This window comes from Gossypium hirsutum, chromosome A06 (genome assembly GCF_007990345.1).
Source record: "Gossypium hirsutum isolate 1008001.06 chromosome A06, Gossypium_hirsutum_v2.1, whole genome shotgun sequence".
NCBI classification, from domain to species: Eukaryota; Viridiplantae; Streptophyta; class Magnoliopsida; order Malvales; family Malvaceae; genus Gossypium; species Gossypium hirsutum.
The window spans coordinates 88,509,259-88,528,208 of NC_053429.1; the positions used below are offsets into that span (position 1 = coordinate 88,509,259).

At 30.0% G+C, this 18,950-nt stretch overlaps 2 protein-coding genes across 2 annotated transcripts; one reads left to right on the forward strand and one right to left on the reverse strand.

Moving 5' to 3' along the window:
* Positions 1-2,479: 2,479 nt before the first annotated feature.
* Positions 2,480-3,374, forward strand: LOC107895351 (uncharacterized). The gene has a single exon (XM_016820662.2). The coding sequence runs from the start codon at positions 2,795-2,797 to the stop codon at positions 3,233-3,235; it is 441 nt and encodes a 146-aa protein (XP_016676151.1). The 5' UTR covers positions 2,480-2,794; the 3' UTR covers positions 3,236-3,374.
* A 2,860-nt stretch (positions 3,375-6,234) lies between these two features.
* Positions 6,235-15,915, reverse strand: LOC107895350 (vesicle-fusing ATPase). The gene is made up of 21 exons (XM_016820661.2): positions 15,476-15,915; positions 14,987-15,082; positions 14,822-14,903; positions 14,668-14,718; positions 14,050-14,220; positions 13,530-13,684; positions 13,337-13,445; positions 12,664-12,763; positions 12,524-12,579; positions 11,982-12,047; positions 11,767-11,849; positions 11,168-11,301; positions 10,574-10,784; positions 9,491-9,622; positions 9,355-9,415; positions 9,207-9,266; positions 8,137-8,195; positions 7,964-8,051; positions 7,536-7,658; positions 7,082-7,147; positions 6,235-6,760 (listed from the first exon to the last, which is right to left on the reverse strand). Exons 1-21 carry the CDS (start codon positions 15,658-15,660, stop codon positions 6,617-6,619), a joined length of 2,232 nt encoding a protein of 743 aa, XP_016676150.2. The 5' UTR covers positions 15,661-15,915; the 3' UTR covers positions 6,235-6,616.
* Between the last annotated feature and the right edge of the window lie 3,035 nt (positions 15,916-18,950).

Genomic DNA, 18,950 nt, shown 5'->3' on the forward strand with positions numbered 1-18,950 from the left:
TGCTTATTTGTTCATAGGTTTGGGATTTTCTAACTTTTTTTTTTCTATTAAGAAGGGCAGTAATTGATTAATCATTAATCTTAGCATCACAACTTCATTTATATCTACATTCAGTATATCCGATAGAGAATAAAAGATAAAATATTATAACTGTTGATCTCAAGCCATTGAAGTTAGGCTATCAGTGAGTTAATTTTTTCTGACTTTTATTAGTTACATGACCTATTTTTTTTTCTTTTGCATTATTCTATAAATATAAAAATGGATTTAAAAATGCTAAATATTGTATTTATTAATTAAATTATATTCTACTAAAAATTCTATTGTACACATATACATACACATGTGAAAATAATGTATTTAAAAATAACATAATAAATAATAAAATATATGGTTTGAAATATTAAAATGAAAAAAAAATAAATTGTGAACATGTAAATACATCAAATTAAGAATATATTGTTTATTATTGTATTGTCATCAATCTTTAAGTTAATATCGAATTAACTTATGACACAAATTCAATTGAATATTATCAATATATACAATTGATAGGAGTAATAATAAAAGTAAAATTTTAGTTGAATGATAAAATTAGTTATTATTTTTTTAAAAAATAAAAATACAAAACTATTTCTGTGAGCATGTTATGGTAGATATTCTCATCTACCAAATTAAGTGACACTGTTTTAGAAGACAGAGAAATATAATTTCATTTATCTCACTTAGCAATCAATTATTTATGTTAATTCACTTAACTTACTATTGAGTTTGATTTTTTATTAACTTCTACCTTTCACCTCCTATAAAACAAACCAACTCATGGCTTTAAAATGTTAATTTCTGTTCTCGGTCTCTATAATTTTTATATTTTTGAAATTTAATCCTTCAAATTTATTTTTTATATTTGTTTGAATTGAAAATTAAATTTTAATTGATAACATTGTTATTGGATTTTCAATAAATATGAATAGTTGGTGTTTTAATTTTTAAAAAATTTGATTTAAAATTTAAAGTCCAATTTCTAACACATTTAAATTTAGCAAACATTAGTTACCATTGTTATCAATTGGATTTTAATTTTCAAATTTAACTAAATGCTTGAAATTAAAAGTGAATGGACTAAATTTCAAAAAATTCTAAAGAACATAGGGACTAGAGACAAAATTAAATCTTTAAAAATTTATGTTTCGAAATAAAATATATAATATGTAAATGGTAAGAATGAAATGCATATATTATGAACAAATTAGTTGAGATTCAATATAATATATAGAGTTAATTTCTCCAAACATCCCAAAACTATTACCCTCATTCTAAATTTATCCCTAAATTTCAAGTCATTCTAATTAATCCGTAAACTATCAAGATTATATCAACCAAGTCCTTTCGTTACTAAAATTATTAATTTAACTATTAAATAACATGTTAGATCTTATGTGACATAATTTAAAATGAAAAAGATTAAGAAAAATAAATATGGTAAAAAATATATTTTTAAAAAATATTAGTTTTGGGGTTTTCAAAGTTTTTACAGAAGATTTATCATTTATTCTTCCTTTTTTTAGTTTTACTTTTAAAAGTTATGCAATAACATTCTATTTCTTTAAAATTTTCCATTTTAAATTCAATTGCATAAGATTGGCCGTGTAATTTAATGGTTAAATTAATAGTTTTAATAATGAAAAGACTTAATTGGTATAACATTAATAGTTTAGGGATGTAATTAGAATATTTTAAAGTTTAAGATCAATTTAGAATGAAGGTCACAATTTAAGGATATCTGATGCAATTAACTCAAATACATAGTAGAAAAATACAAAAACATTGATTTATCAAATTCAAAAATATTTTAAGAATTGCAAACTCATTACTAAATAAGCATATAACAGAACCATTTAATTGAGAAATTGTTATGAATACTATATTTCTAAACAATTTACTACTCAATTTACATTATTTTTAAAATCCAAATTTTAAAAATTCTACTTCCCAAACACCACAAAAAGTTAAAACATATTTCAACAAACCCATTTATCATCTAAACTCTCGTTATAAAATGGTTAAAAATGCTACAAGTTTTTTTACTTTTTTTTGTAAATTTAAAATTTAATCCCTCAATTTTTATTTCACTAAATTTAATTATAGATTTTATAGATTTTAAAATTTATGTCCAATTGTTAACTTCACCTTAAAATTATTCTTTCAAATTTATTTTACAATTAAAAAAACATTTTAATAATTTAATAGAAAAACTTTGAGGATGTTAATAATTAGATTTGTATTTTTAAATTTAAAAAATAAAATGGCTAAGTTCTTTAAAATAAAAATGAGAGGACTAAATTTCAAATATAAAAAATAAAAAAGTATAGGGAATTAAAGAAGTTTTTTTTTTTTAAGATTACTTAGTTAAACTTACAAATTGTTTACTAGTCAAATAATAATATAAAATAAATATTTAAGGGAAAAAAAAAGGAGATGGAAGCGCGGAGTAATCCGGCCGACAAACTGGCGTAAGCTAAGCTGAAGTTAGCGATTAATTTCAAACATTAATAATAATAATTATTAATATTATAAACCTTTGAAATTAAATAAAACTGGAACTAACCAAAAATCACTTCCCTTTCCTATTCATCTTCCTCTTTCTTCTCATTTCATTCGGTTCCCAAAATGAGCTTTTGGGGTTAGGGTTTCTTTCCACTACAATCATGTCTATTTTTAAATCAAACCACTGATCACCATCCCTTTCAGACACAAACAAAAAACCCCAATCCCCCCCTCCCCACCACGAAAAATGTCAACATCAGCAGCAGCTTTCAGGCTGATCTGTCTCCTCCACTCGGTGATCGCCTTATCAAGCGGCGCACTCATGATGTTCTACATGAAAGAAATGTACACATTCACCCACGGGATCGAGACGGCCACCAAGCTCTTAGGATCCACTCCACACGATCAGCTCTTGATCCGGACCTCCGATTCCTTCGCGGGTCTGCTATTGTTCGCCGTGGGGTTCTTGCTTTTCATGGTCTCATTTGTTAAAGACAGAGAGTTCCAATCATTCTTCGCCAAAGGGTGCACGGTTTTGCATGTATCGGTGGCGATGTGGAGGTTCTGGTTCGAGAGAAGAGTAGAGGATTTGGCTTGGGATTGGCTTCGACAGACGGTTGGTGACATATTGTTGGCTTTTTCTTGGGTATTCTTTTTGGTTTACTCTTGGAGAGAAAAGTATGATTAGATTTCAATTTGTTTTTGTTTGCTGCTTGGGTAGTTATGGTGTATATTTTTGTGAAGTTGATAAATTTGGGTTGTTTTGATTCGAAATTCAGTGTAAGATGATTGGGTATGAATCAGAATTTGAAAAAGTGATTTATTTACACTTGATTGTTCAATCTTTCTTGCTATTTTTTTGTTATTAAAATGCTAATGATCTCGTGAAATGAAATTAGATAAAGTGTTTTTAGGTTAAAATTGGGTTCTCCTTGTACCTAACATACTGAAATATACTTCATTTAAGGATGAGATAAGCGATTCTGGTACTTCACTCTTGGTTACACATTAGACCATCCATTGCAAAATATATTGTAAGAAAATAAAGAGAGCTATAATCACAATTGCAATTATTATTTCTACCATTATTTTTTACTTTACCCAAAAAAAAAAATATGCAACTCACCACACATCCAGCAAAATATATGGTAAGCACAGACATTTTAAATGATATCAGATCACACTTCTTTTAACAGATCTGGTATTTGTGAATTTCCATTAAGGTTCTTTATTTTGGTTCTGCCCGGTGATGTTTTAAATTTTGGAATTTTATAAAATTTTATAGAAACATTAAAGAAATTATAAAAAAAATTGTAAAGAAATATAAAATTCGTAAAAAATTTATAAAAGTTATCATATTAAAAGAAGTATTTTATAATTTTTCTATAAATTTTTATCATTTTTCTCCACATTTCATGTTATGTTCATGATGGTTTTAATTGAAAAAATATATAAAATTTTACAATAATTTTTACGATTTTTAAAAGAAATTCTAATTTTTAATAATTTATAAATAATTTTACATTTTTATTAAAATTTAATGATTTTTATAACTTTTATTGATTTTTATTTTTTATAATTTTTTGTCACATTTCACGCCGTGGTTGTGGCACGGGGTGACTTTAACTGAAAAAAATTAAGGATAGTTAGTTTTAACGGTCAAAGGGTCTTTTTGATATATTTTGAAAATTTAAGTACCCAACTAAATGTAAAAAAAAAAAAGCAAGGGCTTAATTGTTTTTTTTTTTTTTAAGTTTGAGAGCCTTTTACATCCTTAAACCCTTTTTATTTTTATTATGGATACTTATTACCTCCATCAATTGTATATATGTATTAATAATGTTGTTGATTGAGAATTGAACACAATGAGATTTGACCAATTTAATCTAATTTTTTTTAATTTTAATATAATGCATATTTCATTTGTTATTATTATTAATTAGTAACAATTTTTTTGTTTCATTATTTATTAGATATTATTTTTAAACACGCATTTGTATTTTAAATTTATTGTTTCTACACACATACACATATAATAGTAAATTCTTAATACTTCAAATGTGTAAAAAGTAAAAATAAAAACTTTTTTCATTTTTTCCTTTCCTCTCTCTCTTTTTTTTTTCCTCCTTTCTTCTCTGATATATGTTATACATGTATAAATTATATTTTAAATATTAAAATAATTTCAAATTATTTTAAACAATTGATAAATATGTTTATTTAAGTAATAACATTTTAAAAACTTTTTTATCAAATAAACAATTTCATGCTTTACTAGTCTCATAGGTAACAATATAGTAACAATAAAACAATTTCAATTAATACAATAACATCAATGGCATTAATGAAATTTTAATCAATTGTTCAACTCATGTAGTTAATCAAATTACTAATATTGATAAATGAATAATGGTGTAAACATCAACAATAATAATATTCTCAGACATTGGAGATTATCCATACAATATAAACTCTTAAAGTTTCTCAAATTTAAGTAATGTTTATTATATTGTTATTTTTTTAAATGTTTATTTAATGTACTAACATTTTTAAAATGTTATCAATTTCAAAATATGTTGAACAATTGATAGAAATGTTTTTAAAATGTTATTACTTAAATATTTTATGTTATTAAATTTAGAATTAAACTTGAATAACATTTATAAAATATAAGTTAGGATAAGATAGAATATTAGAAATTGATACAACATAATAAATAAATAAAACTAACATGAATACATGAACCTGCAAAAGTCGGTAAACATTTATATTAAAAATTATCAACAAGGTCGTATGAATATTTTCACTAAATTCAATTATTACAACAAATTATGAAAAGTATATATAAAAATTAAAATGCAATGTAAAACATGTCAAATGAATGTCATCGTGTCCATTCTTAATAATTTTAGGGCGTGAAACAATAAATTAAGATTTTTTTTAAAAAAAATATAAAATATAATACAATAAAATAAATAAACTTAGAGTTTTTTTTTATCCCTACTTATATTGAATCGTCAATCAAAAAACTTAAAAGATTAATTTTTTTTTCATGTTAAAAGTAGGAAAAAATTTTTGAACCCCTTCCTGCCCTAAGCCCTAGGTGACCACACTCTCAAACTAACTCTAAGCCAGACTTAAATATGATATGAATATATAAAAACATCTAAAATAAATTAGTAATATATAAATTTTTAATACTTCAAATGTGCAAAAAGTAAAAATAAAAACACTTCATCATTTTTTTCCCTCCTCTTTTTCTTTCTCTTTTGTTTTCCTCTTTTATTATCTTATATATATAAAAGCTATATTTTAAATATTAGAATAATATACCAACATAACCCTCACATGTTTAAATATATAATGGTATATTTTTTCAAATAAATATAAAAAACAATATAATTATATACCGAATATAAAAAAAATACTTGAAGTGAATTCATTAAACCATAAAGCTTTTATAAATGAGGACAATTTTGATATTTTACCTTCAAATCATTTTTTATAAAAAGCGAAAAGCACTAGGATATTTTGTTTGAGTTGAATAGCCACAAAAATAAAAGTGGGCTATTTAACATTGTTTATGCATGGAATAATATGGATCGAAATCTATAGATATATACGTTCAGATGTTTACTGAAAAATAAACTATATTCAATGCAACACAGAAGATGAAGACAAATGTACTTCATTTTACACCGCGGCGTTTTTTTGGCCTACCTCATGCATTGGATCAACTGGGCCGAAAGCACCTTTGGGATTATCTAATATAGCAGATTTACATAAAAGTTTTAGAATATATATAATAAATATATATCGTCGAGTTACAGAGAGTGGGGGAGGGGGATTTTACTAAGAGCTGAAATGCAGCTGCAGCAAACAAAGGCCCGGAAAAAAACTTCCCAACATAAGTTCTCCCATGACCTTCAACCAATGTCTACAAATCGTCAAACACAAAGAAAAAAGGGAACTAACGGGAGAGGAATGGAGAAACCAAGTAGAAAAATGAAGATGTATCCAGAGTGTATGAGAAAACGACCAGATTGTAAAAATGAACAAAACGTGTGAATTAGACTCGGACTACATCCTGGAGGCAATCATAAAAGTGAGATATCTTAATCTTTTCCTTCCCTGAGTAGATTGCCTCTGCTGCTCCACCTTGCTCTCCTTGTGCTGCCATCTCAATCAACATATACAGCTTCTTGATAGGCATCTAAACAGAAACAGGCATGAGTTAGTATGATAACCACGTCATTTGCTTTCAAATCATTGTCTAGAACAAGATATAAACGTAAAGAAAGTGTGAATTTCCCAACTACAAATTCATCATGGAGATTCATTTTATCTATAGCTCAAGGTTCTAGAAATAATGATGTGGCACTTGGAAAGCTCATTCACCATATTCATGCACTCACACCTACGCCCTACATGCACAAATGGACATTCCTATATACACCAGTACACATAAAGAGAAAGAGTAAATAAAAAGATATGCCTATGAATGAACCAAATCAGGCAGATTGTTTAAACTCACATCATTCAGGGCTTCTGCAGCTGCATCGACATCTCCTTCAGCAAATACGTTCAGTTGTTTCAAAACCTGGGGTATAAAGAGCAGATTAGATAAATTTAACTCCCTAACTAAGAGCAATACTAAGTTGTTTTGCTTTGGAGTTTGAGACAAACATGAAAAATTTACTTATAATGTCCACAAATATCAGACAACATTGTTAGCAATGCAGTTCAGTAACGAAGGAGAATAGTAAAATAAAACTATCTGATCGAAAGAAACTTCCACATGTTTGAGAGTTGTGTCAGAAGCTTCTATAAAAAATGACAGGTTTAAATGTTGTTTTTTTTCTGCTATTGTGGTATAACAAAGAGATTAACACTAATTGAGGCAAATGAACACTGACAAGCCGAAGAAAGCAAAGCAAAATATCAAACCCCTAGATGACTTAAAGCAATAAAATTGATAACATTATTACCTTCTTTGCATCAGCTGTCTTCAGTGTAGGAAGATGGTAGGTGACAGAGAACGCATCACAAATGCCTACTGAATCTAAGAAGGTAATCTCACTGGTTGTACCAAACACCAGAAGTTTTTTCCCCTGAAAGACAAGCATTTGCAGATCTAAATAACAATACACTTAATTCAGATTAAACAAGATTCTCAATATACTTGTTTGCTAACTGATCCGATTAGCATATGAATCAAATTGTATCTTCTACAATGTTAATGATTTAACTAGTAAGCAGCATGGGACTTCTCAATCAAGAGAATGGGAGAAAGCATTGTTAACCTAGTTCAATTATCTCCTTTTTTTTTAAAAAAAAATGGAAAAAGTCTTAAATATTTCCCAAGTAACCATTAGGAGTACTTGATTGAAACACATAGAAAGAACCAAAGACAAACCTTAGGAGGAAGACGTTTGAGAAGGACCAACAATGTCTGAGAAATTATATTTGAAAAGCGGGGCCCAATAGCAACATACTCCAGTAGCCTGCAACAATAATTAACCAATTATTTCTGTCAACATTGCACATTTCAAGTCAAAATGAATAGCATAAGTTTCTCATTCCCCTAACCTTTCTATGTCATCAAGGATGATGATGCTCAGGGGTGACTTGTACGCATCCTCAAATACCTGCCAAAGTGCACTAAATTCAAAATGTTCTAACTTTTTTCTAATGTAAATTATCCTAGTTTGATACATGAAGCACAAATATTCCTAGCCATCAATTTTTCAAACGTAAACCAAAATTTCTTATACAGTCAGCCCTCTCTATAACAACCAGGTTTCTAGTAGAACCGATTTTTATGTTTTATTTTAACCCTCTATACCAGCTTTTCACTTATAACATCAACATTTATAATTATTAAGTACATTCTTTATTAAATTAGTTCTCTATAACAGCATATTGTCAAAAATTTTAAGTAAAATTATAACTATTTCATATAAGCAAGCCTATTAATTAGAATTTATTAAATAAAAATTATATTAACTAAAATATTATTCCAATAAAATGTTTAAATTTCACATGAAAAAATTATTAATCATATTTTATTAAATGAAATAATCTTTAATGAGTGAAATTAAAGATATCAATTCAACAAACAATTAAGTTCTCTAGTTAAATATTCTACTATGAATTTGGAACATCATAAACCTATAAATTGATTACTTAAATTCAATAGCTAGTGATAAATTAATTAATTTAATTTAATAACTCATATTGATTAATGTAACTTGTTAGATTTATGAACTTAATAATTAGCATGTGAAAGAATGTAAAATAAAATATGCATAAAAGCAATAATGCATGCACCTGCTCTCTGTCTTTTAATTTTGTTGATTTGATTCCAACTTTCTTTTTAACATAATTCTCACATTCTCCATTTGATAAAAATCCACAATATGAATTTTAAGGTAGGTTTACAACAATTCACTCTCTAAAACAGCATGCTGTTATAAGTGTATAATAACCACCTCTTTATAACAGGCAAAATCTTAACTGACAAATGGGGCTGTTATAGAGAGGGTTGACTGTATATGTTAACAGCTTAGACCAAAGCAAAGTTCAGATTTAGAGCAATAATTTGTTCAGATAAAAGTATGCATATCACTTCCAGATTTAAGGATCATGGCACCACAAACCTTGACAATCTGAGCACATTTTGTACTCTCATGAAGACCAATCATTGATTCAGCGGAGACCTATAAAATAAAAATTAAAAAAACAAGAATCTTAACAACAAATAGAAGGTTGCAATATATTTATACATGCTACAGGTCAGAAGCTTACTATCTTGACATATGGGAAATCACTGTCAATGCCAACAGTAGCTGCCAATGCTGTTTTGCCACTGTACAAGTCAACCTAGATTCAGTTAAAGTTAAAGATAAAAGATGTCAAACAAAAGGAAATTCCAGCTGCCTACCTTCCACTTGACCCTTCTAGAAGACAAGTGACCAGAGGACTTCCTTTGCTTACTTTGACCTGCTCTACCAGTAGCATGGCTCTCTGATAAATGTGCTTGTGCCGGTCGCCACAATCCACCATGCCATTAAGTCTAAAAATTATGTTATGTGAAACAATTCAGGCAAAGCCACTCAAAACTGAAAGATATGAGTCATACAACTAGGAAACTAAAAAAAGAGAGAGATAGAGAGAGAAAATATTTTAATGAACGGTCTTTAATTCCCCATAAAGCGAACTCAATGTTCAAGATAAATATTCGTATTTTCCCAAGCCAACGCAGAAACAATTATCTTTAAATTAACCAAGGCGACCAAGAAAATAGACCAATGGGATGCAACAAAAAGAAAAAAATTAACAATCAGCTGAAAGCAGAACCTAGAAGACTACATGTGATACTCACAGCTCACTATTTTGTTTAAGAGAAATGTTCAAAAATTATTAAAAGCAACAAAAAGAAAAAATTAACAATCAGCTGAAAGCAGAACCTAGAAGACTACATGTGATACTCACAGCTCACTATTTTGTTTAAGAGAAATGTTCAAAAATTATTAAAAGCAACAAAAAGAAAAAAATTAACAATCAGCTGAAAGCAGAACCTAGAAGACTACATGTGATACTCACAGCTCACTATTTTGTTTAAGAGAAATGTTCAAAAATTATTAAAAGCAACAAAAAGAAAAAATTAACAATCAGCTGAAAGCAGAACCTAGAAGACTACATGTGATACTCACAGCTCACTATTTTGTTTAAGAGAAATGTTCACAAATTATTAAAAGCAACAAAAAGAAAAAAATTAACAATCAGCTGAAAGCAGAACCTAGAAGACTACATGTGATACTCACAGCTCACTATTTTGTTTAAGAGAAATGTTCACAAATTATTAAAAGCAACAAAAGTTAAAGGCTCGAAGCATCATTGCAAAGACTATTGCCTTCTAAACCTACTTCTAGAACATAAAAGTAATGAGAATTCAAGCAGAATGGAATTAACATCTTCTAATCAAAGAATTGAAATTTCTACTAAATTGAACAAAAAGAATCACCTGCATCGTTCAAGGTCATCAGTTGAGGCTCCAAATGCAGGAACGATTTCCAGGAGTGCATTGAGAAAATCATCCATTGTAACCTTAATGTTCTCTTCATCCACTGGCTTGGTAAGATCATCCATACTTACTTGTCTATTCAAAGCAAAAGACACCGCACTTTTCACAACACCTTCAAGCTCTGCTCCACTATAATTCTTTGTACGAGCAGCTGAACATAAAAGAAGTAAATAGAAACTTGTAAGGCTTTCTCAAATACTGGATTAGCCACAAGATCATTGTCAACATGATGTGCATATGCTTTAGAAAGAGAAAGCACAAAGCCAGGTACATTCAGAAGGTATTATAATAAAGATTTTACTACCAAGTTTAATCATCCGGAGGACCCTCAAGAATATTACACAATCTATTGAGAACAAAACTAAATAAATGTAAAACACAACTTTAAATAATCATCAAGTTATCTGTCAGCCTGTATATCTTTTGAGTGGATGGACAGTGGAATAAAAGAACTAAACTCTTACTTTAATAGTTAATTCTTTCATAGCAGTGAAGAATATACATATCACAATCATAAATTACTAATAAACATACCAAGTTCTTGAAGGTTAACATCAGGAGCAAGAAAAGAGTTCTCTTTCATCTTGTTTGTGTGGATCTGAAGAATCTGAAAACGACCATTCTCATCTGGAAGACTTATCTCAACTTGAACCTCCAAACGTCCTGGCCTACAGAAGAAAAGGATTCAAAGATTTAATTAAGATCAAGATATATCAACAGTCATCAAACTAATAAATCATCAAGAAACTGAAAAGACCATAAAGCAGAAAAAATACACAAAAAATTACATAGCAAAACATTCCAACAGCTTATTGCCTGTTATTTCCAGATCCTAAGTACAACTCTTAATCAAAGGCCATCAAATTCTTCATAAGAACCAAGAATTTTCTGTAACTCTTAGTATACTTCGAAATTTTAATGTCCACAATCCACAACACTAAAATGCGCCAAATATTTGTTTCTACTTGATGGGTGTTAATCAAGCTTCTTACTGTAGAGGATGACCTAATGTGAAACAGGTAGACAGATCAATTGGTTTGCCTGGTGACTGTATGCGCGCATGTGTGTATGTTTTTGTGTGTGTGTGTGTGATAGTGAGAGAGAGAGAGAGAATGGAGGAGGGGGGGAGCAACCTCAAAAGGGCCTCATCAAGTAGATCCTTTCTGTTGGTCATTCCGATAAGCAAAACATTGTTTAGAGACTCCACACCATCTATCTGAAAAGTAAATTAACTTTAGTTAAAATAATCATATCACTAAGACAAGTTAGCGACAAGAGCCCAATACACATGCATGAGACAAACAGTAGTGATTGTTAAGAAAAAAATTGTCAGGAGCTAATCACTGACCTTGGTAAGAAGCTGGTTCACAATGCTGTCGTGAACTCCAGTACCATCTCTAGTTGAGCCTCTTGACTGAAAAAAGAAGAAAATAAAGGCACATATTATATCAGAATGTTCAAAAATACAAATAAACAGCCTCAACTCAATTGTCTAGATTCTCATTAGCATGGGATCTTAGAATGACTCAGCATAACAATCAAAGGGTGTTATATGTAACTAGGTCAGATCACCGATTCCTTCACACATTAAGAAAAAAAGTGGTCTCTAACTTGAAATATTTTTTGTTATGAAGATTCCCTCCGTTTTGTTAGCATCTAAAACACATCAACATGCATATAAAGATGCATGCATACATGATCAACATCAGAGAATGATTCTAGGACTTAAATAATATCCAAATCTTTGCCACGATTTTATCATCCACCAGTTCAATATTTTAAAGAACATTGCGTAATGAAAGTTATAATGTGAAAGAAATTAGAAACATCAAATAAAACCATGTAAAAGTACTATAGGGATGAACAAATGTATACAAAGCAGTTTTGTACCTTACAAATAGCATCAATTTCATCAAAAATTATGACATGCAAATCACTCTCATCACCTGAAAAGTCAAAGAACATAATGTTTCACTACAAAATTAGAAGAAAAACATAAAAACTAAAACTAGTAAGCACATATCTCTTACCACGCGTCCTTTGGTCATTCTCAGCATCTGCAAATAGGTCTCTGACATTCTTCTCCGTTTCACCAACAAATTTGCTCAGGACTTCAGGGCCATTAACAATCTAAATAGATACAGCAAGAAGCAATATATTGCATTATGCCAATTACAATATTAAGTAATAGTCACCATATAGGCAAACATAATAGTTAATTAAGTCAACTGCAGCATCTCTGAAACATGAAGGCAAGCAAGCAACCTCAAAAGAGTACACTATAAAGCAGACTCCGCCAACAGAAAGTTACAAACTCTGATGCAAAAACAGCAACAGCAGAATGGAGAAGGCAGAAACTATATGATGGACAAAAATATACAAATCGAAGGACACACAATTGAATTGCCAACTAAAAGTTTTGTCAAAATTGTGTCCTGAATCAGCTTACAACAGCACAATTTCAAAATGCTATTGACACTGGGTCAAGCATGGCATACATGTCTTAAATAAAAAATAGCATCTCTAAGTATCTATAGCCAAACAATCATGTGCAATTCAAGGTCATAATACTGAGATCAAACATAGACAAATTCATAAATTTTATTCCATCCGAAAAATTAATAATCAGAATTAAATGATTAAACGATGCCCGGCTCAAAATAATATAAATCACGTTAATCAAAAAGGTGACAAACACCAAACCTTTGGTTCCTTTCCATTCAACATCTTTCCAATTTGACGAGCCATGAGAGTTTTGCCAGTACCAGGAGGTCCATAAAGTAGCATCCCTTTAACATGCTTAATTCCCAACCTAGAACCTCAAGCTTTCTTGTCAGAACAAATAAATAGGTATCTTATATATAAATAGTATGTTTTAAAGACTAAGTTATCATACTTGTTAGTCACATGTGGAGGAAATACACGAGAGGCAAAAGCTCTTCGAAATATATCAGCAAACTCTGCACTTAAGCCACCAATACCTAGTGATTGTAGATTAAACTCTTTGTGCCTAAAGATATTACTACTAGCAGCTTCACGTTGATTGACAACCTGCATTGCAAACACAAGTCAGTGAATTAAAACTAATCAAATCAAGTGGATTAAATCTAGGTTATTCATACTCAGGGGTGAGTGCTGGACGCAATTATGAGCTTGAAACAGGTATGCTCAATTTTTTCGAAGTTTTTTCATATATTTAGAGGATTGTACCCTCATACTTGCATTGAATATGTTGGAAACAAGTGTTAGATACAAGTACTTTAAAGAAAATAAATAGTCAGAGTATAATAAGATTAAATTACAATCTTGAAACATAAATATAATACAAATCTAATATCTGCGAGTGACAATGATGTCCATTGGTCAATACACTTTTAAAAGATAAAACTGCAACAACTAACATATCAATATATCACCTTTATTCCACTTGAGTTTTGTGCGTCAAAGATAAAGTAAGTATCACTGGAAATCATCCCCCTTTCAGGAGCATTAGCTGCTGCTTGCCCCTCCAGCTGAGCTTGACTGATTGTGAAAATATAGTTATTACCATGATACTCAAATGTAGCCTTTTGCCCCGCTGTCATAACCTGCCAAAAGGAAACCAGTATTCAATGACTTCAACAAAAATCATTCAATCTATTGCAGATGTGCATGCCTAAGGAAAGAGAGGAAAGTACCAAACCAACATTTTACATGAGATATGAGTGAAAAAATAGATAGAAGAAATCTATTTTACATGTGTTAATGCCTGAGGAAAGAGAGGAAGTACAAAACAAGCAATTTGCATGAGATATGAGCATGAAAACAGGTAATGTCATCAAGCAAATTATTTCCAAGTGTGAATTGATATAACATAAGAACAACAAAAACACTGACATGTACATTTGAAACAAACTTTCTCCAACATGGCCTTCGTTATGAAACAGAGAATTAAGGAAAAAAATCTAAATTTAGCTGAATCAAGAATTAGCCAACTACGCAACCATAAAATTAAAGCAAGCATTTTACAACAGGCAAACCGCATGTAGCTCTACCTGATTGATAAACCTCTTTCTAAGCTGGTTAGCCAGAAGAACAGCATCAACCTACAACAATGGCAAACAGCATTTAATCCTACTCCCAGCCATCCAAGCAATTAATATCATCTAATATATATATATATATATCAAATCCTGCATTAAAATCTACCTGCTCATTTTTTGTACCCTTCTTCACAAATTCTAGCTCAACCCTAAGCAATGCAAGGTTAAAATCTTCAGGGGGAATAAATCTGCAGGTGACAGGAAAATAGAAAAACAGTTAGTGATTAGGCACTATCTGACCATCAAATTTCGAAAGGTAAGGTTAACTAACCTGCTCACTGATACATTGTCACCATTAGAAACTTTTGCAAGGCGACGATGGATAGCATTTAGAGCAATATATCCATTGCGTATGCTTTCATGAGAAGTATTTATTAGTTAAGGTTAGACCATAAAGTTAAAACAGCAAAGAAGGAAAAGAATAGTTCAAAATAAATAAATAAACCCGGCAACATTTAAAACTAAAATACATGTTTTCAAAATATGAATATTCAACTTCTTTTAGTAATAAAGGGGAAAAAACAATTCATTAATAAAAAATGAGATTCTAATAAATTGAAAGAATTAACAAATTTACATCTCCCAAAATTATCAATTATGAATTTACATTCCATAATTCCATGAAAATGAGCGTAGTAAAGAATAATTAATATAAATAGTGTAGTATAACATTATGCTACTCAAACAATAAATTATGAACAATGCAACAATAAATCGTGCGAACTGCGTTTAACTAAAAATATTAAAAAAAAAAGGATATGAAACAGTAAGAACGAAGGCATCCCCGACGTTAGCGAGGAAGAGTTTGGAGCCAGGGACGGCGAAGCTTTGAAGATCGGAAGGGGAGCAATAAGCAAAATTAGTCAAGGCGAGATCTGTGGATGGTGTGCTGGTGACAATCATGGGTGCAACCGTAGAGGATTGCGATCCGAACAGCCCCGCCATTACCTTTGGTTTTGCTTTTTTGTATGAGATCTGCTGAAGAATTTAAATTTCTTTTTTGGCAGAGATAAGAAGAAGAAAGGAAAAGAGAAATGCTTGATCTAACTTGAGGAATTGAAACGCCACGGAAGATATGAAATGGAGAAGAATTGGGTGTCGCGCGGGACAAATACACACAATTGGAACAAATGGATTGAAACAATTGCTCTGATGATCGACGCAAGCCAGACCAATGTCTGTTTTCACAAAGGGAAGGAAATTTCAATTTATTCCATTATACGACGTTACAATTTATACGACATCGTTTTCATAGCTATTATGTTCAGAACATTTCGTTTTTCTTCGTACTTCCTTTTTATTATTAATTTTTGGGTAAATTTTATCATTAGTCACTATACTATGGATAAATTTTCATTTTGGTTACTAAACTAAAAAAAGTGACAATTTAATCACTAAACTATTCAGAAGTTTTCATTTAAGTCAATGGGTTGCTAAAGTCGATGTTATATTGTTTTCTATGTTCATATTGTTTGCACCAATTGAAAGCTTTATTTTTCCTTTTATTTTACAGTTTAGTTTTTTTTTCATGAAATAGCTTTGGATATCATGAATCTGCGAACTAAAATTCAAACAGCTTTTTTCTCCAATCTCCGACACTGACCCTTGATCGACTTGGATCTAAGGTATGTTCTTTTACTAGTTGTTGGATATCGATCTACCGTACCAATCATCGAATCGTTACTTGGAGCTCGTTAGTGAAATGTAAAAAATAGAATCGTTACTTGGAGCTCGTTAGTGAAATGTAAAAAATAAACTTAATAACTCAACGGCTTAAACAAAAACTTTTGATTAGTTTAGTGACAAAATTGTAACTTGTTTTAATTAAGTGACCAAAAATAATTTAGCTTAATATTTTTACAATTGCGAGCGGAGATTGCTCCGGATTTGCGCTTCAGTATATATTCATGATCTTTTCTATTCTATTCTTTTATTTATATTTCCTTGATTTCTCCAATTAATCATTGTATGAATATTAGAATAGATTGTTGTGCTTTACTCATATCTCACATACTTCGGTTAATAAACTAATTTATTTATTAAGTAATTATTTATCTGAAATTGGTTGTTTATTCAAGAGTACTTGGTATATTAGGGAGTGACGCCCCTCATAGAATATCTAGATATGTGAGACCGAAAGGTTATCCTATTGTGTATAACTTTTGCCAAGCGGAGAGATCGAGAGGGTATCTGTATGCCTAGGAAAATACTGGAAAGGTAACTTAGGTGGTAATCCTTAGTGTAGATGAGACCAGAAGGGTGTTCTTACTAAGGGTGATGAATAACTCAATCTAGGATAATTAATTATTTAATTAGATAATTAGGGATTTAATCAATCATAGGCTAGAAGCACGCATTGTCGACACTAGGAATCACTACAGCAAAATAAGTTTTTAGCGGCGTTTGGATAAAAAACGCCACTATAGATCGAGCATTAGCGGCGTTTAGATCGAGCATTAGCAGCGTTTCATGAAAAACGCTGCTATAGATTGAACATTAGCGGCGCTTTTTGAAAAACGCCCCAAGAAAATTAAGTACAACGCCGTCGTTTTATGTAGAGCTTTAGTGGCATTTGGCGGTGCTTTTTTAAAAACGCTGCTATCGCCGCTATAGATCGAGCATTAGCGGTGCCTTTTGAAAAATGCCGCTATAGATCTAGCATTAGCGGCGTTTTTTAAAAAATACCGCAAAAAAATTAAGCACAATGCTGTCGTTTTATGTTGAGCTTTAGTGGCATTTGACACTTTTTCAAAAACACTGCTATAGATCGAGCATTAGCGGCGTTTTTTGAAAAACGCCGCAAAAGAATTTGCTCAACTCAGCAACAACAAAAAAATTAACCACTACATAGAGGAATGCTTAGAGTGGTGGAGTGGTTATATTTATTGGAATGGTAGAAAACTGACTTCCATTAACAAGAGAGACGAAAAGGCCTGCTCAAGAAAATTAGGGGCAACAAAACTACATCAGTCCCGAGAAACCAAACAAACATCAAAAGCCCCAAAACAAATAGTTGAGCTCTCAACCCAAACAAGATGCCAAAACTAATAGTGCAAAAAGAGCTCTATTTCCTCATCAAGACAGAACAAGGTCACAGAAGTTAAATCGACCGAACTTATCATTAAAGCAAATACTTATAATTATATACATAATCAAATTTTAAAATATTTCTTTTAACTTATTGTAAATATTTAAAACATATATCTATTAAAGTTGTGAATCATTAATTATATATCAGTAGTAAATATAATAAAATTTAAAAGTGCAGAAAGTAGTATTTGAGTTAATGAATCCTAAAAATTGAAATAATGGACTGAATATAGAATTTTTTTTTGAATCGAAATAATGGACTAAATATAGTATTTTTTAAAAATGAAAAACATTAAAATACTATTATTTAAAATAATTTTAAAGTTTTTGGGGTATATGGCTGATTTTTTTTTAAATTTATATAGTAAATAATTTCTTATATAATTGTAAAAGAGATAATATTAATATGAATATATTAAAATTATAATTATAGTTTAAATTGTTTAAGAGATGATAGATAAACTTTATATATATTAAAATTTAAAAAATTGGTAACCCGTGCATCTCTAGAGAAACAAATTTAATTAGTAAATTGAAAATGTTATTTAAATTTCCTAAAATATTAAAAGAATATATAATATTCAAATTTTATCTAACTAATTTAGAGTTTAAGAGTTATAGTTAAAGATGTAGTGGTTTGTGGTTTATAAGATAGGGTTTTGAGTTTAAGGTTTTGAAATATAGGGTTTATAGTTCAGGGTTGGTGGTTTAGGGGTAAGGTTTTTAGGTTTAGGAATTAAGATTTAAGGTTTAGGGTTTATGTCTTGGGTTTAGGGGTTTAGGGGTTAAAGTTTAGAGTTTTCATATTATTTAAAATTATTTTCATACACAATCATAAAATTTTAATGGAAGAAAATTGGATTGAAATTAGCGGCGTTTTATGATAAATGCTGCAAAAGGTAAGCAATAGTGGCGTTTTTTATAAAAACGCCGCAAAAATTTACCGTAAATAGTTTTTCTATTTTAAGCAAAACGACCACGTTTATTTGAATTTTTAGTGGCGTTTTAAGGTCGGCTTTAGCGGCGCTTGGTTAAAAACGTCACAAATGGTTTCTTTGTTTTAATCAAAATGGAGCCATTTAGTTACATTTTTTAGTGGCGTTTTCATCAAAACGCCGCAAGAGGTGGGGATTTAGTGGTGCTAC

Coding starts and splice junctions, on each gene's coding strand:
- LOC107895350 (XM_016820661.2), bottom strand. CDS start 15,660: ATGGCGGGGCTGTTCGGATCGCAATCCTCTACGGTTGCACCCATGATT. Junction 13,446..13,529: donor CCTCCACATGTGACTAACAA/GTATGATAACTT, acceptor TTGAGGTTCTAG/GTTGGGAATTAAGCATGTTA. Junction 6,761..7,081: donor CTGCAGAAGCCCTGAATGAT/GTGAGTTTAAAC, acceptor GTTTCTGTTTAG/ATGCCTATCAAGAAGCTGTA.
- LOC107895351 (XM_016820662.2), top strand. CDS start 2,795: ATGTCAACATCAGCAGCAGCTTTCAGGCTGATCTGTCTCCTCCACTCG.